The sequence below is a fragment of the Pipistrellus kuhlii genome, unplaced genomic scaffold (assembly GCF_014108245.1).
Source record: "Pipistrellus kuhlii isolate mPipKuh1 unplaced genomic scaffold, mPipKuh1.p scaffold_m20_p_3, whole genome shotgun sequence".
NCBI lineage: Eukaryota > Metazoa > Chordata > Mammalia > Chiroptera > Vespertilionidae > Pipistrellus > Pipistrellus kuhlii.
In genome coordinates, this window is record NW_023425529.1 from 29,301,862 (window position 1) to 29,326,973 (window position 25,112).

General features: G+C 40.6%; 1 protein-coding gene across 8 annotated transcripts in view; it reads right to left on the reverse strand.

The window, feature by feature from the left end:
- The window catches only part of ITPR2 (inositol 1,4,5-trisphosphate receptor type 2), a 424,574-nt gene extending 400,157 nt beyond the window's left edge, over positions 1–24,417 (reverse strand). For 3 of the 8 annotated variants that reach the window (XM_036459157.2, XM_045587857.1, XM_045587855.1), the window contains exon 1: positions 23,928–24,413. In XM_036459157.2, coding sequence (XP_036315050.1) covers positions 23,928–24,019 — 92 coding nt within the window. In that variant the 5' untranslated portion in view covers positions 24,020–24,413. Of the gene's footprint in view, positions 1–23,927 lie in introns of all 8 variants that reach the window. The other 5 variants (XM_045587856.1, XM_045587858.1, XM_045587859.1 and 2 more) reach the window with 3 other exon arrangements.
- Positions 24,418–25,112: the final 695 nt, after the last annotated feature.

Genomic DNA, 25,112 nt, shown 5'->3' on the forward strand with positions numbered 1-25,112 from the left:
GTACCCACTGCTTTTACTCTTCTCTAAAAGACGTCTCTCTTGGGATAAGCAAACTCATTTGACATGTTGGTAAGATTTTCCCAATTGTCTCCAAGATGGTGTAACTCTCTTGCCTCCTAGACAGGTGGGAGAAAAATAATGTCACCTGCAGCCACTTTGCCCCAAGAATAAAACCAGCTTCTGTCTTCCACATGTTCTTGTTATTTCTCTATCTGTATCTGTTTCTCTCATTCTTTCCCTTTCAGAATGTCAAGCTTTAGGTAGATTTTCCAATGCATTTTTTTAAACTGTCTTTTTAAGCAACTGTTTTTAGGGTCTAGTCATCTTGCCTAACTGATGATTTCCAACCAAACTTCTAATCGAGAAGAAAAAGACAGACCTCCCCAGTTACCCTATCATAGGGGACAAGCTGTAATGACCTAATGTAGACTAATGCACTTGCCTCTCCCATAAAACAATACAACGTTCAGTTTTCTTTTTAAAATGTATTTTTATTGATTTCGGAGAGGAAGGGAGAGGGAGAGAGAGCTAGAAACATCAACAAGAGAAAGAATCATTGATTGGCTGCCTCCTGCATGCGCCTCATGGGAGGATCGAGCCCGCAACCCAAGCATGTGCCCTTGACGGGAATCAAACCTGGGACCCTTCAGGCCGCAGGCCAACACTTTATCCACTGAGCCAAACCAGCTAGGGCTCAGCTGTTTTTGTTTTTTGGTTTTTGTGGGTTGTTGTTTTTTTTTTTTTTAAGTCCTTTTAGCTCTGCATTAAGTAAGTAATAACACTGTTCATAATAACACATTACATGGGGGAAAATACATTCCTTAGAAGACAAACAGTTCAACTGTGTGTTGTTTCTGGATGGTACACTAGGGCTTTGTCACTCACTGAAAGGCCATATCCAGGCAGGCTGATGGTGTCAGCTGCCAGGATAAGTAGAAATTATCCTAACCCATAAAAAGAAATATATACAAAAAAAAAAAGAAAAACCTTGATGATTACACGTGGCCCTTGCTTTTGTCCAGTGTGAAGCAGGTCCCTGAAAGGCACAGGATCCACTCTGGGCTGAGAGTTATTATTACTGAGAGAAACACCCTGCTTCTTTTTCCGTTTCCTCCCCAAAGTAATTTTATAGATAGTTCCTACAGGTAATGGCCTCCAAAAATCCTTATGGTTCTTTTTTCCCCTGAAGTGCCCTGTATTTCAATGTTTAATTTGTGAAATGGCCTCTCTTTAATTACCTGCTTTATTCTACATTCTAAACCACTAAATTCTCTCTGAATATAAAAAAAAAAAAAAAAAAAAAAAAGTGGGAAGATAAGGACTTCCCATTTTTTCTGCATCCATTCTATTCTTCTCTTCTCAAATCAGCGCCCCAGGGATTGTCAGTCCTCCCTTCCTTTCACATACCAATCAAAAGCCTCTTCCCTAACAGTCCCAAATCTCAATTCCAAGAACTTGGCTGTCCAGGGGCTGTCAGCAGGCCAGGCGCACAAGCATTCCAAATGTGGCCCAAAGAACTGCCAAGCAGCTAACAGTTTTCTTCAGAGAGTTTGGAATTTAAAAACAGAATGGGGTAAAGGCTATGATAGCAAATGTTTTATTTTTCATTCACCTAATGTTATATTTCCTTTCATTTATGATTTTTTTTTTTTATTTAGACAAATAACTGTGCTTATTACATCACCCTTTAAACTTCCCAGAGTGCTGGAGTTCATAAAACAGCTTGAGCAGATTTTTTTTTAACAATCAAGTTTTAAATCCATGTTTCATCCCTCGTGTCTCAAGTTTTTTTTAAAAAGTACTAAGGTAGGCTACCTTAATGACCCTCTGAAAACCATATTGATCCATTGAATTATAACCAGATAATATTTTTAGTGTAGTTTTAAACCACTGCCTAAAACAAGGTATTTAATTATGCATATAACTAATGTAAATTATTTCTATTTTCCAAATATGGACCTTCATCTATAAACAGAAAATAAAATCAAGGAAATACTAGGTCATGTAAATAATTCAACATTTTCTTTTTATTAGCATCAGTGCTATGGAGAAAACATTCTTGCTTTTCAAATTATAGCAAATCTGGAAAAATAAGCCAATGATATTAAACTGTGTTTCAACTCTTGTTAATAAAGAGATTTAAGTTACCTCCTTGAAATTTTATCATTAAGAAGAAAAAAAAAAGCTAATATTAATTTTTAGAATATCTAGCCAATGCCAGGATAGCTGCCCAAATACTGCCACAGGTACAATGTCATGTCATGCACCCAAAAGACCATGAACAGAAGATAAGTAGTATTCGTACTCCCAGTGTAAAGACGGGGAACTGAATTCAGAGATTAAATGATTTGCCTAAATTCTCAGAAACTTTTCAAGGTAGAACACTATTCAAACCTCCGCAATTAAACAGTTCTTTCCAAAATCCACATTGCCTTTAAAAACTCATTATTGCACATCTACTTACTCAATGATTTGACTTCAACCTTGAAATTAAATGATTTATAGATAGTCATATCTTAACTACCACTAGTTCAAAATGAACCCAAGTTTTAAATATTTAATATGGGGAGAGGGAAAAGGAAGCTGGGAGGGGAAGGAGTTGACACTGATTCTAAGAGTTAAAAAACTTTACTGTGCCTCTTATAAGCGGCTACATAAAGGTCTCATTTCAAATCTTACATACTAACCAAGCATTGTAATTCAGATCTCACTCTAGTACAAAATATATTTGTTTCATTGGGAAATTTTTTAATTACAACCATCTTAGCGACATTTTCTAATGTTTGAGATCTAAATTAATGATTTTTAGTTTTAAAATGTGTGCATTCAAATTTACGTATAGTGCAACCTGCTTTGCACGCATCTCTACCATAGTAATTCATTCTTGTACATTCTGCACACATAAGGTACAATTATTCCACACAGGAGATAAGCTATCTAAACTAAAAAAAACAATAAAATTATAATCAAATTCGCTATGAGAAATGAAGAGACTTTCATGGATGGGATACACTTATCAAAGCACAGTTGTTCAGATGCTAATGAACAAGGTACTCATTTTGATCAAGTTTGTTTCACAAACTCCCCTCCCTTTTGTAATTTGTATCAACGTTACTGAGGGATCATGCAGGTACAGTAAGTGGGTGCCTTCCCTTTTGGACCCCTCATCGTGACTCCCACCTTTGATTTCTTCAGAATCCTTTCCTGCGGGAGCTGAGGCCAAAGGAAAGTTTAGACCAGACCGGGCTGGGAAGGCTTTTGTGTGGCATGTAAAGGTCCTCAGAAAAGTCTCCTTTTCCTTAGAAAGTGGACTCCACCGAAAACCGTGCTAGTGTAAAGCCCAAAGTAGTAAACTGGAGGGAGAATGGTGTTACATAAGTTCCAAAAGAAAGGAGGGGTGTCACGGTGTAAACAGGGTTGTGAGGATAGAAAACGTGGCTCAGTGAGGGCGGAGGGTTAATCCTTTGTGGCCGCCGTGGCCACGGGTTGTCTGGGCCTTTCCAGCTCCCACTACCTTCCTTCCTTCTGGCCACAGAGCCCTGACAGGGGGTGGAGAAGGGCTTCCTTCTCCCACTCAGAGCACAAGGACTTCACCTCTGCCATCAGGGCATCTCACACCTTGGCCACAGTGTTTGGCTAAAGATAAGGCTATCCCAGTCCTGGCGACAGTGATGAGGGAGTAGAGTTTGGGGAAATGAGCCGCTCTCTTTTCAGCTCCGGGTGTAAGGGGAGCTGGGTCAGTAATGCTGACGCTGAGAGCCACCATGCTGCCACCGGGGCATAAGGGCTGCCTGAGGTTGGGACCCATACTAATGATAACTCAGAATCCAGGATGAGGAAAGAGGGTCTGTGACCATGTGATGCCTACACTTTCAGCTGCCTCGATAGCCAAGTTCTCCTTTCGGCTGACAATTGTTCCAGTGGGTTTTCTTTCTCTTGCAACCAAAAAACATCCTGATTAAGAAACAGTCCTCGTCTGCTGTCATAACTTTTCAAGCTTTCATCCATTACCAGTTCCTCCAATATGAATAGAAATAGCAAACTGACATAAACTGCACCACAAGGAATTTATGTTAGCTGAGAGGAAATATCTCATCATGGAGACATTTCCAAACAAGGGTGCTTTCTTTTTACATGTTTTTAATGCTTTACTTTTCAACAGTTCATATATATATCTATACACATGCATACTAAGATTCCATTAGATAGTAAACTCTCCTCTTATAGCATAACTAAAGACTAGAGGTAGGACCTGAATAATTATTGGGTATATCTAAGAGGCAGAAATAAGATACATTCTCTCTGCCTTTCAGATCCCTGTGGTTTTGTCTAGAAATCATTAGTATTCCCAAGAGAAGTAGCCATCATAATTTGATTAGTCACTGTTTAAAATATGACAAACTGTCCTAGATAACTTTATTTGTAAACTGATTAATTAAGTATTCAAATTAAATAAATGTTTTTGCTACTCCCTCTGACAGTCACAGAAGTTCATCAGGAATTCTTGGCCAATAGGAACCTGCAGCTGCCCACAGGAAACTTGTGAAAATCCTCTCTTCTAAAGGCTCCAAAGCAATTTTCGTTTTGTCTCAATGAGTAAAACAAAACTGTTTTCTTTTCCTCAGTGTTCTAGTAGGAAAGAACAATAGCAACTAAAATAACACCGTTGGCTTTCAAACAGAACAAGACTTGAAAATTCTAGTCAAGGAAGACATGGTTTACATGTGCCAAACAATTCTACGCTTATTACTAATGTTGATACGGTCCGGGTGTTTGTATTACATCCAAAGACAGCAAGCATCCAAACCACTAATAAAAGATAAAACAGCCGAAACCAGTTTGGCTCAGTGGATAGAGCATCAGCCTGCGGAGGAAGGTCCAGTGTTTGATTCCCGTCAAGGGCATGTACCTTGGTTGCAGGCACATCCCCAGTAGGGGGTGTGCAAGAGGCAGCTGATCGATGATTCTCTCTCATTGATGTTTCTAACTCTCTATCCCTCTCTCTTCCTCTCTGTAAAAAATCAATAACATATATTTTTTTAAAAAGATAAAACAAGTGCCTGCAATTTAGTCATCTGCATTATCAAAGTAAGAAGGGGGGGAGAGCCAAATCAAAATAAACAACAGCTAAGACACTGTGCCTTTGAACAGTCTATTAAACAAATACCAGCTTAAAAACTGGATTACTGCAAAATTTTATAAACATAATAGAGTGGAACTTTTAATGTGAATGCAATATGCAACCAGCCAATCTTCCAAAGAGATTCATGCTGATTTTTTTTTTTTTAACATACAAGAATAGCAGTAAGGGACAGCAAAAATAAATAAATAGATAGATAGATAGATAGATAGATAGATAAATAAATAATAAAAATTTAAAAATAATAAAACATAAAATAAAAAAGAACAGTAATGGCTTCCAACTATTTAACACATAGGTGTCTGATGCTTGCTATGTTTTTATATATGTTAATTGCCATTAATAATCCTGGCAATATATAAACTAGGGAATAATCCCACTTTACAGATAAGGAAATTGAGGTTCTTAGTATTAACTTCCAAAAATCATACCATGAGAAAGAGTGGAGCTATAATTCGAAACTAGGTTTGTTTGAATTAAAAACCCATCCTCAAACCATTGTTCTACAATGGCGCTCATTCATTCAACATATCTCTTTAGTACCTACTGCTGTGATAATCTGCAATGCGTTGGGGACGTATTTGTACACAACACAGTCACTACACTTCCAGAGTTTAAAGTGCAGTGGGAGAAACATACAATCCAAGAATCATAGAAATAGAAGTAAAATTAAAACAGCAACTGTGGTAAAATTTCTGAAAGAAAAGATGGTGCTCTCTGAGCACATATAAAGCAAAGGGAGCTCACACAGTCTGGGATCAGGAAACATTCATGCAGGGGAGTCACAGAGCTGAACTCTGAATGCCATAGAGATATAAGTTAGGTGAAAGGTATGGAGATTGAGAGGGGAAACCTAGCACACAGAGGAAAACACATGTGAATAGGCCTCAGAAAACAGGCCTCAGAAAAACTCAGAACAACTGTCCAATGAGAGAGAGAAAAACAACAGACGTTTGTGTCTGGAGCAGAGAGTAGAGGAAGGGAGCATGGCACTAGATGAGGCTTCTCTCTCAGAACCCTGGAAAGCAGGAAGTTATGCTGAGCTTAATGACATTTTATCTAAATGTAAACAAATAAAAAAAGAAAAAACTTCTTTCAAGTCTATATGTTCCATTTTTAAAAGTAATGAAGCTTCAAGAGTAACAATGAATATTTTCTTTCTTAAATCTGTTGCGGTCTGTGAGACACTAAGCAAAGACTATGTCCCTTTGCTGATTCTGATGACCAGCTCCTTTTCTTCCCCCGCCCCCCCTTACAGCTGGATTCAGGCTGCCTTCAAGTACCAATCTGACTCCTCCCGGGCCTACCATTTCCTGCCTTTTTCTGAAATCTTTCTTTTTACCACTGTCTGATCTTCCTAGAGCAAAACGTGATTATGGTATTGTCCTGCTTCACCATCCTTCAGTGGGTCCACATTGTTTAATGGGGAATACATGAGCTGGCCTTATCTGCCAATCTATTGTAGCTTCATCTTCTGTTAGAATATACTCGAGCCAGAATTTGAGGATGTCCAGAGAGCAGTTTCATTTCTTGATGCTCTGCTATTCCTAACTGATTGGCCTCATAGACATGGTTCAAAACACCTTCTTCCCTGCCCACATTACAAATAGCTGAATGGGGACAACTGGCGAGGGAAGGCAGCAGGGCAGTAAAAAGTTTCTTTTAAATAAGGCCTGACCACGAAGTATAGTCCATAGCCACACCTGGCTGCAAGGGAGGCTGGAAATGTGTTTTGGATTCTGGGCATTCATCAACTCAAGTACTTCTGTTAGTACAGAAGAAGGGGGAAAATGAATTTGAAGGATTAACTATAGATATAGAAATTGAAATTAACATGCATTTTTTTTCCTAAAGCAAATAGGGTCCAAACTAAATGATGCAATTGATATTAATTCTTTAGTGTTTACTGTATTTTTTTTTCTGTTTTGTTTTTATTTTGTTTTAAAGTTTTTTGTATTAATTATAAATTCCATTTGGGGGGGCGAAAATGTGCAATGTGAATGTTGATCTACTCTTTAGCAAATGTTTCTAGTATAACTTTAGAGATATCTATTGCCAAGCCAATTACTGCCTCTCAGAACTTCTACATAATTTATTTTTATTCAGATTCTCCAACAATTAAGAGTTTTCATACTTGCAATTTTATAGTATTTTTTTTTATTTATTTTAGGGAGAGAGAGGAAGGAGGAGAGGGAGAGAGAGAAAAACACTGACTGGTTGTTCCACTTTTTTATGCATCCCAGGGTAGTTTCTTGCATGTGCCCTGATCAGGGATCAAACCCTCAACCTTGGCTTTTTGGGAGGATGCTCCAATCAACTGAGCTAACTGGCCAGGGCCAACTGTAAAATATTTTCAAAGACTGTGAGTGATTCTCCAGCATCTAAAACTTTAGAAATAAGCACTTGGTTTCACCCTGAACAACTACTTCTTTTATACTGATCATGAAAGGAGGCTCACTTTTCACATGGATTCAGAATTGGAACTCCTCTATTAAGTCCTGCCAGGTAAATAGGAAAGTAAGATAAATAAAGACCCCTTTCTCATTTGCTAACAATCCTAGAGATGGACTAACTTTGTAAAGTTTTAAAACACACTTTCATTAATAAGTCTTGATTTGGCTTAAAGTGTCACAATATCATTCCTAGCCACAAGTATTATACATAGCCCTGAATACAAAATTCCTTTCTTTACCTTCCCCGCTGTTTTGTTTTGTTTTGTTTTGTTTTGTTTTGTTTTTAAACAAACCAGGGCTGAAATTACACTCTTTGAAAGTAAGATTAAAGGCAAAAATCTACTTGAAATGCAAATGTTTAAGTAGTTATGTCCCTGATATTGGCAATGACCTTGAACACTTTAGCCAAACACAAGTAACTAGTCCTTAAATCATTAACTTACTTTGAATTCCTAATAGGTCTGTGTTTGGAGATTTGGGCAACAGATTTTTTTTTTAAGTCACTATCTTTACCTGGAATGGCACACTTCAACTGGATTAATCTGGATGTTAACAGAAATGAAACAAAACTCTGATATTTTGTATCTTTCATCTCAAAGTTACTTTTCTAAAGATATTACATTTTTAAATATCTATCATAGAAGATCTTAGCATGCTATAATAGAACGAGAGGGAATATGATATTAGTTTTTTAAAGTATTTTATAATTTGTACATACCTATATTTTTCATTTTATTCTCTGTACTCTATGCAAATATACTGTCAAAGAAGTCCTCATTGTACACTGCCACCACTAGAGCATTACAAGTTCTTAAAGAGAAAGACCAAACATGTATCTTTTGGAATAAGCCTGAGGTAAAGCACATTATAGCAGACTTAGATAGAATATAAATTCATAAACACCAAAAATACTAACCACTTGTTCTCTTCAACCTATATGGATAGCCCTAACCTTTAAAGACACACTTCTAAATTTCAAAAATGAAAATTACAAGTTGTCCTATGCCCTCTTGTATTTTCTAAAATTCTGTAATTTTTTACTACTTTCTGGTTTTATATTAGCAAATTATTTCCAATTAAACTTTTCTGCCAACACAAGAACAGACATATAGATCAATGGAATAGAATTGAGAACCCAGATATCAACCCAAATCACTATGCTCAATTAATATTTGACAAAGGAAGCACGAATATACAATGGAGTCAAGACAGTTTCTTCAATAAATGGTGTTGGGAAAATTGGGCAGACACATGCAAAAGAATGAAACTAGATCACCAACTTACACCATACACAAAAATAAACTCAAAATGGATGCAGGACTTAAACATCAGACGGGAAACCATAAAAATACTAGAAGCAGCCACAGGCAGCAAAATCTCAGATGTATGCCAAAAGAACTTCTTCACTGATACTGCCCCTAGGGCAATGGAAGCGAAAGAGAAAATAAACAAATGGGACTACATCAAAATAAAAAGCTTTTTTACAGCAAAAGAAACCATCAGCAAAACAATAAGAAAGCCCATGGTGTGGGAGAACATATTTGCAAATAACACCACTGATAAAGGTTTAATCTCCAACATCTACAGACAGCTGATACAACTAAATAAAAGGAAGGTGAATGATCCAATTAAGAAATGGGCAATGGACCTAAATAGAATATTTTCAAAAGAAGACAGAAGGAAGGCCAAAAGCCACATGAAAACATGCTCAAAGTCACTAATTATCCGAGAGATGCAAATCAAAACAACAATGCGGTACCATCTCACACCTGTCAGAATGGCCAGCATCAACAAGTCAACAAACAACAAGTGTTGACGAGGTTGCAGAGAAAAAGGAACCCTCGTGCACTGCTGGTGGGAATGCAGACTGGTGCAACCACTGTGGAGAACAGTGTGGAATTTCCTCAAAAAACTGAAAATGGAACTCCCATTTGATCCAGTAATCCCACTCCTAGGAATATATCCCAAAAAACTAGAAACACCAATCAGAAAGGATATATGCACCCCTATGTTCATAGCAGCACAATCTACAATAGCCAGAATTTGGAAACAGCCTAGGTGCCCGTCAGCAGATGACTGGATCCAAAAACTATGGTACATCTACATAATGGAATACTATGCTGCCATAAAAAAGAAGGAATTCTCATCACTTGCAGCAACCTGGATGGAATTGGAGAACATCATGCTGAGCGAAATAAGCCAATCAATAAAAGAGAAACACCACATGACCTCACTCATTTGTGGATTATAAAGATCATTATAAACTGATGAACCAAAAGATAGATATAGAGACAGTAAAGCAACAAGCAGATTGTCAAATTTCAGCGGGGAGGGGAGGAGGATCTGGGGGAGATAATACATCAACCGAAGGACTTGTATACATGCATATAAGTACAACCAATGGACATAAAACTCTGGGGAGAGAGGGGATGCGTGGGAGGGAGGGAGGGGGCAAAAAAATGAATAAAATATGTAAAAATAAATAAATAAATAAATAAATAAATAAATAAATGGTTTTAAAAAAAAAAACTTTTCTGCCAACAGTAGTTAAAGTAATGAATGCATTATTTATTACCCATCATGAAAAAGAGCCAATCTAAATTAAGACATGGTCTCATAAAATGCTTACAAATTCACTCTTTGCACATGTAAAAACAAAGGTAAACTTTTAGAAATATTAACTTTTCTTTAATGTAGCTATAGCATACAAACCATTAAATAAAGATATATAATTATCTTTTTGCAGATTGTTTTATCAGATGTTGGGGTGGGCAAGTGCAGATATATGAGATTATTAAAGTACCTATTATTAAAGTACTTATTAGCATAAATCCAATGACAACCTTCATCCATTTCAAAAGAATTACCAGCATGGAATCACAAAACATTTAACAATTACATTGGCTATTTTCCAGAGAGGAAATGATATTAACAGTTACTTAGGGATTTGAGCATAAGTATATTTTTTTTAATATATTTTATTGATTTTGTACAGAGAGGAAGGGAGAGAGATAGAGAGTCAGAAACATCAATGAGAGAGAGTCATCGATCAGCTGCCTCTTGCATTCCTCCCACTGGGGATATGCCAGCAACCAAGGTACATGCCCTTGACCGGAATCGAACCCGGGACCCTTCAGTCCCCAAGCCGACGCTCTATCCATTGAGCCAAACCGGTCTCGGCTGAGCATAGGTATATTTTAATTAACCAAATATTCATTCAATAAATATTTATGGAGCTAAGCCCTTGAGACACTCAGTGACAAAATAAAAAATCCCTGCCTTCAAAGAGCTTACATCCAACCAGGAAGGCAGGTGATAAACAGTAAAGTATATTTTATGTAATAAGATGATGTGAAAAAATGTAAAGCAGGGTAAGTAGAATAGAAAAGGCTAAGGCAAAATGTTAAATATGTTACCCTATGAACCAGCAATTCCACTGCTAGGTATACCCAAAAGAATTGTGAACATATGTCCACACAGAAACTTGTAAACAAATATTCATAACAGCATTATCCATAATAGTCAAAATGTAGAAACAACTCAAAATGTTTATCAACTGGTGAATGGATAAACACAATGTAATATATCCTTACAATGGAATATCCTGTATAATAAGAAAGGAATATGCTAATTAGCCAGGACTCTCACGGTACCATCTGGCAGGAGCGGGTGGGCATGGCTGTGTGCCGCACAAGGCCAGGCACTTGAGGCTGCATCAAATAAAATAAAATGCGTTCACATGCCGAAGATGACAGGGTTCAAGGAAGGAAGGGCTCCAGTTTTGTTTCTCACACCCAGCTAGGAGGACTCCCTGGGGCGGCTCTCCCCTCCGAGCCCTGAGCAGGACGGGTGCTCAGCTCAGGCCTGGGAGCCCCAAGAGGAGGTGGAGCAAAATGCTTTTCCTCCGAACTCCGTGCCCAGAGGTGCTCTCCCTGGGAACCCAGAAATCCGCTTCTCGGGGCGACTGCGCAGCAGCCAGGCCTGGTGAGCCGAGGAGAGGGCAATCTACCCAAAGGCCATGCAGCTGCCATAATTGAAGTTACCCTCAATGGAGGAGCGGGGTAGCAGGGATCAGAGTCAGCCATGTCAGCAATGGAACGCCAGCTCCCCACCGAATGACTAGAGCACATGGACCTCAACGGTCCGCAGGCCCCTCTCAGAGCACTGACAGCAGGGCTCCCACAGAAAGCAAATACCAGGACCTGCAGTGGCATCCAACAGGCAGGTCCACAGAGAGCAGAGAACCATGGGGAGTGGGCTTAAGCTGTCAGTAGGGCATCCCCTGCGGGCTCTCAGATTGGAGAGGGTGCAGGTCAGATTCAGGGACCAACCCTTCCCCCCATGTACAAATTTTGTGCACCGGGCCTCTAGTTTAACAATGAAAGGAATGGATTACTGATACATTCTACAACATAGGTAACTCTTGAAAACATTAGGTTAAATTAAGCCAGACACAAAAGGTCAAATATTGTGTGAATCCGTTTATAAAAGGCACCTAGAATAGATAAATTCATAGACAGAAAGTAGACTAGGAGTTACGAAGCGGGTGAATACAGGAGAGAGAAAATGGAGAGTCATTGCCACAAGGATACAGAATTTCTGTCTGAGATGATGAAAATTTTCTAGAAATGAACAGTGGGGAAGTTTCCCAATATTGTGAATGTACTTAATATCAATGAGTTTTACACTTCAAAATGGTTAAGATGACAAATATATGATGCATATTTTACCACAATTTATTTTAAAAGACACTATGAAGTTACTATTAAATTATCTACTAAGCCACATGTGTCAAACACAAGGCCCGCGGGCCAAATCCATCCCGCCAGGCCTTGCAATGTGGCCCGCACCGCGCTGTCATCACTGCACTCCGCTGCGTTTCCATCACAATGACAGTTTATGACTGTTCAGTAAACCATTCGGCCCGCGATTTAGGCTGGATTTTAGATTTCGGCCCCTTCTCTGATTGAGTTCGACACCCCTATTAAGCAATGACATCTAAGCTCATGCCCTGGTCCTTTTTGTTCTCTTTCCCCCATAAAACACTTCCTTAGAAGCAGACAGAAATCAGAACCCTGCTTACAATGACTTCCCTGATCATTGGATCTGCTATTTTGACTTGCCTTCATACACAAGAGTGAATAATCCAAATGAGGCTAAATTCTATCACGCTGTAATTTGAAATTGAAGAATAGAGACTCCCAGTATAGGAAATACTGTATTTGAGTCATGTAAATGGCAAGGATCAGAGAGATGGTTCTGCTCTGAGATTCCCACAGAAGCCCTGAGTGTCTGCCTTTCCTCATGCTCGGTTGTTGAGCTCATCATTCCATTTCTTTGAGCTCCTCCAATATCCTTCTCAGAAATTGCCTTCTTTGCTTAAGATAGCCATAGATGGTTCCTGCTCCTTACAAACAAAAGTGCCTTACCTCTAATACAATATAATCTTTCAATTCTTAAGCTTTATTCATGTGGGCAAAGTGATATATAAGTACCCTTCGTCTTTCAAACCCTATGGGCTTTGGAGATCAGATAATAAGAATGATGACAGCAAGGGATACTTATAGATTGCATTCCAAGAGTTCCAAGATAATTCAATACAAGGATTGCAAATACTTGAACTAAATGTGAGTTGAAACAGGAGTTGGAGAGCACATTATAAATTATACACTCTGATTTGCTACTAGAAAAGTTAACTGACAACATTTTAATCCAGTTTTGTTTTTCATTGGAGTTTGTTTGTTTGGGCTCCCATATTTAGCTCTAGTTACCCAGATTATTCCCTACATCACCTGAAGAAACCTCTTTTCAATAGGAGGTACTATGTGGAGAGCGGTAGTGTCTGCTATTAGTGACTGTTTCATAATTAGTCATTGCCACAGGTCTTGTAGAGCTAGATATCCAGGAATTACTTAACTGGAAACCTCTGTTTTCTCCAGGACTGTGTTGAGAAATTGCTTTGGATAATTAAAGCATAATAAAAGTCCAGCGTTCTGCAATTTCCACAGAGATTTTTATGATGGCATTTTTAAAAGTGGCTCAAAACCTCTTAGTAAGAGACTGAACCTCAATAACACACTTGAATTGTAACTATGAAACACTGGGGATGGACAGAAATAAGGAGGAAAAAAATAAAAGAAAATATCCAATGGAGATGGAAACATTGCATAAATTCTCCCATATAATTGCCAAGTTTCTTCTTGACTAGGCTTTGCAGTCCTGTCCTCATTATCTCAGGTCTAAACTTGTATTCATGACAAGGTATGAAGGCAATCTAAATAGACTCAGAGGGTCTGAACCAAACAAAGTTCTCATGTTTGGTAAATAAGCATAAAATACGTTCTTAGACTGTCTTCTATCTTCACATATTACAATGATACCAAATTGTTAACTTCCTTTTTTTGGAGCTATTAGAATGAACAGTAAAACTTCAATTTCTTTCAGTGAAAGAAAAAAGTATCAAGAATATATGATCAGCCGAAACCGGTTTGGCTCAGTGGATAGAGCATCGGCCTATGGACTGAAAGGTCCCAGGTTCCATTCCGGTCAAGGGCATGTACCTTAGTTGCGGGCACATCCCCAGTAGGGGGTGTGCAAGAGGCAGCTGATCGATGATTCTCTCTCATCGATGTTTCTAACTCTCTATCCCTCTCTTCCTCTCTGTAAAATATCAATAAAATATATTAAAAAAAAAAAAGAATATATGATCAAAGTACGAGTATAGATTTGGGACAACTATCCATCCTGACTGTCCTTCAAAGTTCAGCTCAAACACCACCTCCTCCTTGAAGCCCTCTTCAGGTGATACTAGGCCAAGAGAAAGAATCCTCTTCTGACTCCCTGTTATACTGTTTTCAAAATCATTATGGCATTGGGGGGGGGGGGGGGATGCTTTATGTTTGATTTTTCAATACCAGTCTTATCTCCATTACTAAGTAATTCCTACATTGATTTCACAATTATTTCTTAAACACCTACTATGGAATTATTACACATACCAGGAATACAAGGATTAAAAAAACAGAGTCAGTTCCTGATCTTGTGACATTTACAATAATTGGGGCAAAAAAGGTTATCAAATGCTCATGTCTCTCATAGATCCTAGCCAATGTCATACAAATTCTCAAGGAAGTTTGAATTTATGAGATAATAATTAAATATAGCCCTGACTGATTTACTCAGTGGATAGTAGGGGTGTCGAACTCAATCAGAGAAGGGGCCAAAATCTAAAATCCAGCCTAAATCGCGGGCCAAATGGTTTACTGAACAGTCATAAACTGTCATTGTGATGGAAACGCAGCGGAGTGCAGTGATGACAGCGAGGTGCGGGCCACATTGCAAGGCCTGGCGGGATGGATTTGGCCCGCGGGCCTTGTGTTTGACACATGTGGTAGAGCATTGGTCTGCGGACTAAAGGGTCCCAGGTTCGATTCGGGTCAAGGGCATGTACCTTGGTTGTGGGCACATTCCCAGTACGGGGTGTGCAGGAGGCAGCTGATCGATGTTTCTCTCCCATTAATGTTTCTAACTGTTTATCCCTCTCCCTTGCTAAAAAAAAAAATCAATAAAATATATTTTTAAATAATAAATTAATATAGCTTAATATCTGGCATCTCTTGATCCTATACCCCCAGCACATAGTCAGAGCTCATTTAGTATTGGTTGACTGAATTCATGATTCAATCTGCAGCAAGCTCCAGCATAGACCAAGTCACCAGGAAAGTTGCATGGGCTTGATTCATGATGTGTGTAGACACATTTTTTATTTTAGGATTAAAAGTTTTTGTGAGTAACTTGATAATTTAACTTAATCTTTTTGTTAGTAATTTTTTTTAATTTTGGAATAATTTTAGAGAAGTTTCAAAAATAATACTGAGAGTTCCCATGTACTTCACCCCTTCACCCAGTTTCCTCTAATGTTAGTGTCTTACATAACCATATTACATCAATACTAAAAAAATGAACATTCACACAGTAGTAGGACCAAAACTCCAGATTTTATTTGCATTTCCAGTTTTCCCACTGGCGTCCTTTTTCAGGTCCAGGACCCAGGTCAGCAAACCACATTGTGTTTAGTCATCCCTTCTCCTGAGGCTACAATGTGGCAATGTCTCAGTCTTTCCTTGCTTTGTGTCTTTGGTTTTTGTTCTTTGTTTACCTTTTTAAATCAATTAGAAAATTTTGAAGAATACTAGTCAGGTATTCTGTAGAACATCCCTCAATTTGGATTTTTTTCCTCCTAATTATAGTGGAGGGAGGTGTTTTGGAGGAGAATACTGCAAAGGTGAAGGGCCCCTCTCATTACATATTAGCTGGTGACCCTAACCTTGATCACTTGATTAAAGCAGTTTGTCAAATGTGTCCACTGTCAATAATTTAACTTATTCTTAATTAAGGGTTGGAGATCTGTGGATGTGCATTAGTTAAACTATAAAATAGCGATGGTTAACCAATCTTTGATTTAAATTTTGAAAGAGCTACTCCATCCATTCCAAAGACATTCAATAAAAGCATTTAATCAACTGATTTCATTCACACACAGACACACACACACACACACACACACACACAAAATAATCTCTCACAAACTAATACCTATAGAAACTGACTCAGGCAATAAAAGTATCATAGTGAGTACGAAGCTTACTAAAATGGCCGAGTCAGCCTTGCTAAAGTGCACACTTCTTACATGTGTAAACAGACTTCTTCTAAAATTAGACTATATATTTACTGTATAAGTTAAATCAGCCATTCATAATTATTTAGCATTACTGGGCAGGCAAACATTTTTCCATAATACATTTTAAAATACCAATAATAACCATGAACAAAAATATTTCATGGTAAACATATGACCATCTATTTCAGCAACATGCAATTTCCTAGTCTGTGGTTTCCTCCACTGACCATGACCAGGGAAATGCTTTATTTGTGCTTTTTAAAATAAATATTGTCAATGAACAGTAATAAGAAACTGAAGAATGCTTAAAAAACATTATTTTCATTTTAGTGAACTTACCTGACTATAAAAGTAATAGGTGTGCAAGTAACATATATAGAATCTAGGAAATATATAAGCTATAAACATTAAAATCACCCATCCATTTACCAAGCAGTGCCAACACAATTCGATTTCCTTTCCCTATTTTCCATGTGTCTTATTTTATATAATTTCAGTTAGAATCATGGTTTTCTAAAGGCATATATTAAAGACTTCCTCATCCAAATCTGCATGGGAATAGAATGATAATCACACAGAAAAGGCATTAATAATTGGAGAGGCTTGGTTTTATACATTAAATAAATGAATGAATGAGTGATCATCAAAGTTTCACGACTTTGATTATAACCTGGTGACTCCTTAACTAAATTCTGATATAAAGTATAATAAAGTTGATCCAGTTTTTATGCTCCAAATTTGTCAGAAAGTCCACTGCTATTTCTTCTTTTACATTTATATATGAAGACACACCCTGTGCCCAGAATTCATTTAAAAGTTTGAATCTATGATATTCTGTCTATACTCTGTAAGTTATCTACATACTATCTGTATTAGAACAGTTCCAAAGGGAAAATGTGGTTACCAAAATTGTTACCTGTGAAGGAAATAAAAAAAAAAAAAAAAAAAAAAAAAAGCTCCAGTTAAACTTAGAATGAGGCCAAGCAGATGTCCCTGAATTCTATTCCACCAAAGCCAAGAATCAGGGTTACCTGAAGAGGGAGGATTGTTTCAGTGTTTCCCAAATTGTATATCTCTAAGACAGAGCACTAAGTTAAGTATACAATTTTACCTATTATATATATTCCCAAAAATTCTAGTTTAGCACTTCTTAGTCGGGATTCAGGAATCTGTATTTTAACAACTCCACCAGGTGATTCTCATCATGAGAGAAGTTTGGGAAACACTGGTTTACCTGATTGAGCTCTCTAAGAAAGGGTCTAAACGCGGCAATGTTATTTATGGGATGACTTCTAAGTTTAAGAAATAGCCATCCTTTTCAGCTTAAAATAGACTTTTTGTTCACCATTTCAGAAACTCTCTTTGTATTCAAGTTGATTTCAGGTTCCATAACACAACACTACTGACCCTTAGACCTCCAAAGCAACTCAGTATTCTTCCTCCCCACTAAGCACACATGCAAAGGTCCATTGGATTTTTAGATATTTTTATCATAATAACATATGCCTTAGAACAGGAGTCAGCAAACTCATTAGTCAAAAGTGCCAAATATAAACAGTACAACGATTGAAATTTCTTTTGAGAGCCACATTTTTTAAACCTAAACTTCTTCTAATGCCACTTCTTCAAAATAGACTCACTGAGGCCATGGTATTTTATGGAAGAGCCACAATCAAGGAGCCAAAGAGCCGCATGTGGCTCACGAACCGCAATTTGCCAACCACGGCCTTAGTCAAAACAAAGCTAAGTTTACATACCTAGTGTAGCAGGAAATGGTGGCTGTTCCTTGGAAGGGTTCTATTTGGAAGATACTAAAGATAACTTACAAATTACGCAAAAATAATTTGTCTATAACCATTCCTTGATTCGTCTATGACTTCCACTAATCAAACAATCCTAATAAAAGGTCTTTAAAACTATAACAACAGCATAATTGACTAAAACAAAGAAAATATAATAAATCAAGTCTGTAAGCATTTAATTTTTTTTTTCAAGTGTAAGCAGGAAAAAGATCAGGCAAGGAAATTCAAGGAACTATAATTGAGAATAAATGTAAGCATTTACACAGTTTTGTTCATCAAAGGAAGTCAGAATTATAAACTGTGACCCACCATCACACTACCTGATGTCCACCTTTGACATGGAAACAAAGGAACTGAAAAGTTCACTGAATTGGCCAAAATCAAGCAGGAAGTAATAATGAGAGCCCTGATCTCTCTGGCTAAGAGACCGTAGTCATGTGCCTCCTATGGACAGGGATACTTTCTGAGAAATGTGTCCTCAGGTGATTTCCTAAGGCAAACATCATGGACTGCACTTACACAAACCAGATGTCTATCCTACTCCTATCTTTGTATGTATGGTATTACACTGTTATACAACTGACTGTGCAGTAGGATTGGCTCACCAGCATCACCACAAACATGTGAGTAATGTTTTATGTTAAGAATGGAGGCCCGGTGCACAAATTCGTGCACAGGTGGGGTCCTTTCGCCTAGCCCACAATCAATCAGGGCTGATTGGAGCGGATCAGGACTGGCTGGCCAGAGGGAAGAACCACAGGAGGTTGGCTCTGGAAGCACACTGACCACGAGGGGGCAGCTCCATCATAGTGACCAGTTGGCCAGTGATGACTAGGTCGCTTAGGCTTTTCTATATATAGATGCTACCATGATTAAGACGTCACTAGGTGACAGAAAATTTTCAGCTCCATTATAATCTTTACTAGAGGCCCCAGCCCAGCCTGCACCTTCTCCAATCTGGGACCCCTTGGGGGGATGTTCGACTGACAGGGATCAGGCCTAAACCGGCAGTTGGACATCCCTCTCACAATTCAAGACTGCTGGCTCCTAACAACTTGCCTGCTTGCCTGCCTGATTGCCCTAACTACTTCTCTCTGCCAGCCTGATTGCCCCTTTAACCGCTCCCATACTGGCCTGATTGACACCTAACTACTCCCCTGCCAGCCCAATAGCCCCCAACTGCCCTCCCTGCATGACTGGTCACCCAACTGCCCACCCTTGCAGGCCTGGACAACTTGTGACAATGTATGGGTGGCCATCTTGTGATGTGAGGGTCAATTTTTAGAATTTTACGAAATATGAAGTATCTGATGTGGCAACAATCATAGAAGAAAATCTCAGTGTAAAGAAAAGGGAGAAAGGGGAAAGGAACAATTAATACTGTATTTGAAATTTACATATTACCTCTTTATTATATAGGATGGCATCCCTATTGTAATATGCAGTTAACCAAAGCCTTCTTATACCTCATGGGGCTATTGCAGTCACTGTCTCAATGTGTGGTCACCTGACAATTTTCTGAGACCTTAACTAGTAGGTGTTGATTCTTAATAGTTCCTGAGATCTACGTGCGCACACACATGCACACACACACACACACACCAATACATATATGCACACTTGTCATTTACTAATCTGTCAGCCATGCAGAGAAAAGACAATGGAGGAATTCATTACCTTTCCCTGCTTTTACTATCCTACCCATTCTGGGAATTCTGCTATGCTCATTCCCACCATGTGGTACCTAATCATTGATCAACTTGAGGTACCCAGAAATATGAAGTATCTGATGTGGCAACATCCAGAGAAGAAAACTTCAGTGTAAAGAAAAGGGAGGAAGGGGAAAGGGACAATTTAATACTGTATTTGAGATGGTACCACGCATTCTGAAATTCCCTCCTTCATTTTTAAAATACGAACTATAGCCCTAAAATGCACCAGTAGCAAAAATTCATTTATTTAAAATATGTACCATCTTCACTCAATAAGGTTTAAAGCAGTTTTCCTGAAGTCAATGTGTTTCCAAAATGATGTTTAGATGAAAATTTAAGTTGGAAAATACATAGCAGGTCCCCTTTGCACCTACACAAACTGGGGAAAGAATACTTCAGTTTGCAACAAACAATTCAGTATTCAGAAATATCAGGTAAACCCTGGTTAAAGAATAACTAGAGAAAAAAGGGAAAATGCAAATCTTCACAACTGAGGCATTCTAATTTCTCACATACTGGGATACACACTTACAAGCTGTGTCACAGAGCCTAAGAAAATCCCTCCACATTTCCAGTTGGAAGTGCCTCTAAAAAAGGGCCTGATAAACTCTAATGTAGTGCAACTTGGTGATTTTCTTCAACTGAAAAAATGTGTTACTAGTTGCAAAAATTCCCAAAGCTAAATAATAATGTGTATCCTCCCAAATTTATTTATATCTTTAATGTTAAAAATCAGGCAAATTTGCAGACAAGCATTATTAATTTCCTCAAAATGATGTGTAAACTCAGTTCTTATTAACCACTCTCCTAAGTTAAATTAAAAACAAACAAACATCCTGTTGCTGTCAAAAGAGCTAAAATAGAAATCAGAAACTTTAAGCCTAATTTTTAGCTCTGCCATTGAGTTTTTAATATTAAGGGGAACAAAGTATTTTGACTAAATACAATGCCAATGTCTCCAATCCAGGTCCTGATTCACTTTAACAATCCACACATCTTTTGAATAAATTTAATGGCCACAAATATATAAGCTCTAGAGACCCGATGCATGAAAATAAATGCAATGGGGGAAGGGGGCCTCAGCCTGGCCTGCCCCTTCTCACAGTCCAGGAGCTTTCAGGGGTGTGAGGTGACCCAGAGATTAGGGGAAGGTGACACCCCCATCACACCTCTGCTGCTGCCACTGCCAGCAGTGCAAGCCTCGACCAACCCTGGGCGGCTGGGGGGCTAAGGGGATTGTGGGACTCCGGAGGCAGGTATTCAGAGCAGCTGGACCTGATTGGGGGCAGGCCCAGCTGTGCTGCACACCTGCCACCCTTGTGGGGCTGAGGGTACTGGGCACTGCCATCTTGTGTCTGTGAGGGCCTCCATCTTTGAATGTGTGGCAGTCAATTAGCATATTCCCTCCTTATTGCCTGTGGGTGCCACCATTTTGTGAGGGTGTGATGGTCAATTAGCATATTCCCTCTTTATTAGACAGGATAATATGGATTTTCCTAGCACTTTCCAAAAATAATGGACTCTCATTTCTGTCTCTTTTATTCAATTTTACTAGTATAATACCCCAGGGGGATGGGCACAGCTGACACAAAAAGAGAATATGACATGAACAAGGTCATGTGGCTAATTAGCAACAGGCCTAGAATAAGATCTTCACCTAATAAAAGAGCAAGAAAGTTCAACTAGAGGCATAAACTCTGTCTTTGACACAGAATGTGTATAAATAATGACTCTACAGTGATATAATAAAAAACCATAACTCCCATGTCCCTTTGATTTCATAGCCCTAAAATCAACTTGCAAAAATACATCTCTACCAATTGTGTTCTAAGTGAATAAAATAGATGATGCTACTCTGCCTAGAAAACATCATGTGGCATGCACACCAGTTCCTGGGGCTTTATCACTCCTAAAAGATTATAACTCCTAAAAGGACGATGAGTTTCACAAGGTTAAAATAAATAAATAAATAATACCCAATCAAAACACCAAGCTTCACCAAAGCCAGCATTTCTAAAGATCCTCAACTTCGAATCAGCTGCACAAAGGTCTTATAGCAACCTCAAGACCCGGTTCGTTAACAGAAAACAATACTGCACAAACAGACTGTAAGGAAACTTAAGTTTTCAAAACACCAGCAAGAGCTACTGGACACAAATAAGCAACATTTATACAAACGTATATACTAAATGAAAGGTCAAGTTAATTTTTTACTCAAGGCTTAAAGATTATGACGTGCAACCAAAGAAACGAGCTCTTGAGTGGGAGTCTGGAGACAAGGTTCCAATTCCAGCTGTGGCATTAATGTATTCTGTTTATTTCTCTTGCCCTCAGCTCCTATCTCTCTAAAATGAGAGGGGGAGACTCCACAACGGCTAAAGTTGTACCTTCCTGTCTTCCCATCAAAAGCCCTCTGTGCCAATAGCTACCCATACACTATAAAACATGACTTTTTGTTTGTCCAGACTGTGCACTTTACTCCTAACCCTTTTTATTATTTTGTCCACAACTGTAACCATTGCTCATGGTTACAATAGTTAACACTTTTTATGTGTTTATTCATTGACAGATATCATGCCAAGCACTTTACATATATTAACTTCTTCCTCACCATACCCTCTGAGACAGAAACCATTATTCTTGTGGGTTTTTGTTGTTTTGCTTTTTTTTTTTTCCAAAAATGAGGAAACTGATAAACAGCCATTGCGTAACTTCCTTGGGGTGAAAAGGGTCACAAGTGGAAAAGCCAGGATTGGACCCCAAGCATCCAGACCCTGGAGCACTCCCTGCTTAACTGCCACAGGTATGGAGTCTACCGAGGCTAAGTGTGAAATGCAGCAAAGTTCATTGGCAAAATGCTGTTGGGTGCCCCCCAAAAATCTGAACTAACACTGTGAATTCTCCCAGAAACAAATGGTAGCTCAAGACTTACAAACCCAGCATAAGCACTGGCAAGGCTTTTTCATTACCCGCTCGCTTCTGTTTGACAAGTAAATATCACTGATCTTAAAGGGATTCAATTAAATCTCCCTTCCTTCTTTCACCCATGGGGAGAGGTGGGCGCACACATAACAGACACTGGAAGTTCTCGTGACTTCCACGCCCCCTGCAGAGTAGGCACCACTCCGTTATCACAGGGCTGGAAGTCACACTCCGGGGCACTGCATGTTAAGTCACGTCTGCTAAAACCTCACTGCAGAAAACAGTGAGTGACCGAGTAGAAACACCAGTTCCGCAGCCTGAATTCTCTGAACTCAGCAGTCTGCCTGCTGAGACCATGCAGTAACAACTAAATACATGCTCACCAAATAGGTGGCAGTGTGCACTTGAACTGCGACCTGGTATTCTCAATCAAGACCGTAAAAATACTAGTAATCAAAAAAAGTCCTGTTGAACCACTAGCATGCTGTTTTAACATGTACCCCATTCATAAATCAACTCGAATCTCAAGGGCATTGCACTGAGCTGAGTTCCAGGAGAGCTTCATCATTGCAATTGAGACAAGCCCGGGGAAGTGGAGAAAGTAGGTCTGAGTTCTAGCACCCCGCAGGCCAACGTGACCTCTGAGGGTCCCAGCGCCCCGGAGGGCGGCCTTAGGCTGCCCGGATGGCGGGGCGAGCCCCGGTGTGGCGGTGTGGCGGGGCCAAAAGGAAATTACTTAAGCGCAGAGGACATGGGCCGCTGCACCCGCAGGGCAAAGCCACACTTGAGCTCACCCCTTCGCTTGCCTGTCTTCCAGGTCCTACCTAGGCCACGGACTTGTATCGCCAGCTCTTTACAAACCGGGTGTGGAGAGACAGGGGGTAGAGAGCGGTAGCGAGAAAAGATGGGGAGAGGAGGTGTGTTGTTTCACCTTTAAGGGGGTTAAAAACAACAACACTGTAATCAAAACAACCCGTGGAGAGGCAGCCAGCGAAGACTTCGCCGGGCCTGTCTCGGGGCTTCTGAATCACTTCCTCCTTTTCGGAGCGTCTCCAAGTAGGGAGATTACGAAGTTTTGCAGAGACTATCTTGCCACTCGGGGCAGCTTCCTGCGCGCGGGCGAGCGGAGCGCACCCACCGCGCCGCCCGCGGGCGCCGACCCAGCCCGGAGGCCGGGCCCCGGCACCGCGCGCCGCCCAGCCCGGCCCAGCGGCTTACCCCAGCGTGCTGATGAAGCCGTTCACCGAGCCCTCCGCGTACAGGGACACGATGTCCCCGATGTAGAGGAAGCTGGACATTTTATCAGACATGCTGCTTCATGCTCCAGGGTTAGACGTCCTTCCTCTTCTCGGCGCCCTCGCCGCCCTCTCCAAGGAGCGGAGCGGAGCGGAGCGCACGGCGGCGGCGCCCGGAGCGGCTGCAGAGGGCACGGCCGGGGCGCCCGGGGGTCGGCTCGGCAGCCCTGCCTCGCGCGTGGGGGAGCGACGCCGCAGCCGCGCGGACACCTCGGGGCCGCAGCGGTCGCCTCCCGGGCAGGTTTCCTGTTCCTTTCACAAGTTTTCTCGCCGACACCTTTGCTCCTCCTCCGGCGTCCTCCCGGCCCCCTCCCTTCGGTGCGCCCGGCCGCCGCCGTCCTGGCCACCAGGACGCTGGGGGTTGCAGGCGAGCTTCCCGCTGCCCTCGGGGGAATTTGGGGACCAGGTGGCGCTGCCCATTGGGCGCGGGGAGGAGAGAAGCCCCGGGAGGAGGGAGCGGGGAGCCAATCAGGGAGCAGCGGCCGGGGGCGGAGCTGGGCGGGGGCGGGGCGACGCCGGGGAGGCCGGGCCACCCGGGGAGCCGCGCAGCGGCCGCTGAAGGAGCGGCTGGGGAAGCCCCCAAGCCGGGGAGGCCGCGCGGGGTAGCGCCCAGGGGAGGCTAAAGCTGGGGTGCAGCCGTCCCAGCTGGGGAACGTGGAGGATGGCGGGCGGAGGCGCTTTCCCGCAGCTTGAAGTGGGCTGTGGGGTGAGGGCTGGCGGAGAATGGGAGCCCCGGGCTGAGCCAGCGGTTCGCCCGGAGATGAACGGGAGGGGCCCGAGTGGAATGCGTGGGGGTGCGTGGTTTGCTGATGGAGGGAGAAGAAAGTGTCTTCTGAAATAAAGGGGAAAATCGAAATAAAAAATGAATGCATCATAAAGAAAATAAGAGGGAAAGAAGGAAGAACGAAGGGAAGAAGGAAGAACGCAAGGGTCTCCCTTTGGAGTATGCAGTTTGGGCTTTAATCTCAAGTAGACGGCGTTCGTGCAACTTGACCTGTCAGCAGATGTCGGCGGAGGGAAGCTCACCTGGCCGAGCCAGCAACTTTTATGGCCAACCGTTGGCGGTAAACCTTCTCTGAAGCCTCCAAGACTGCGCCTCCTGCTGTGA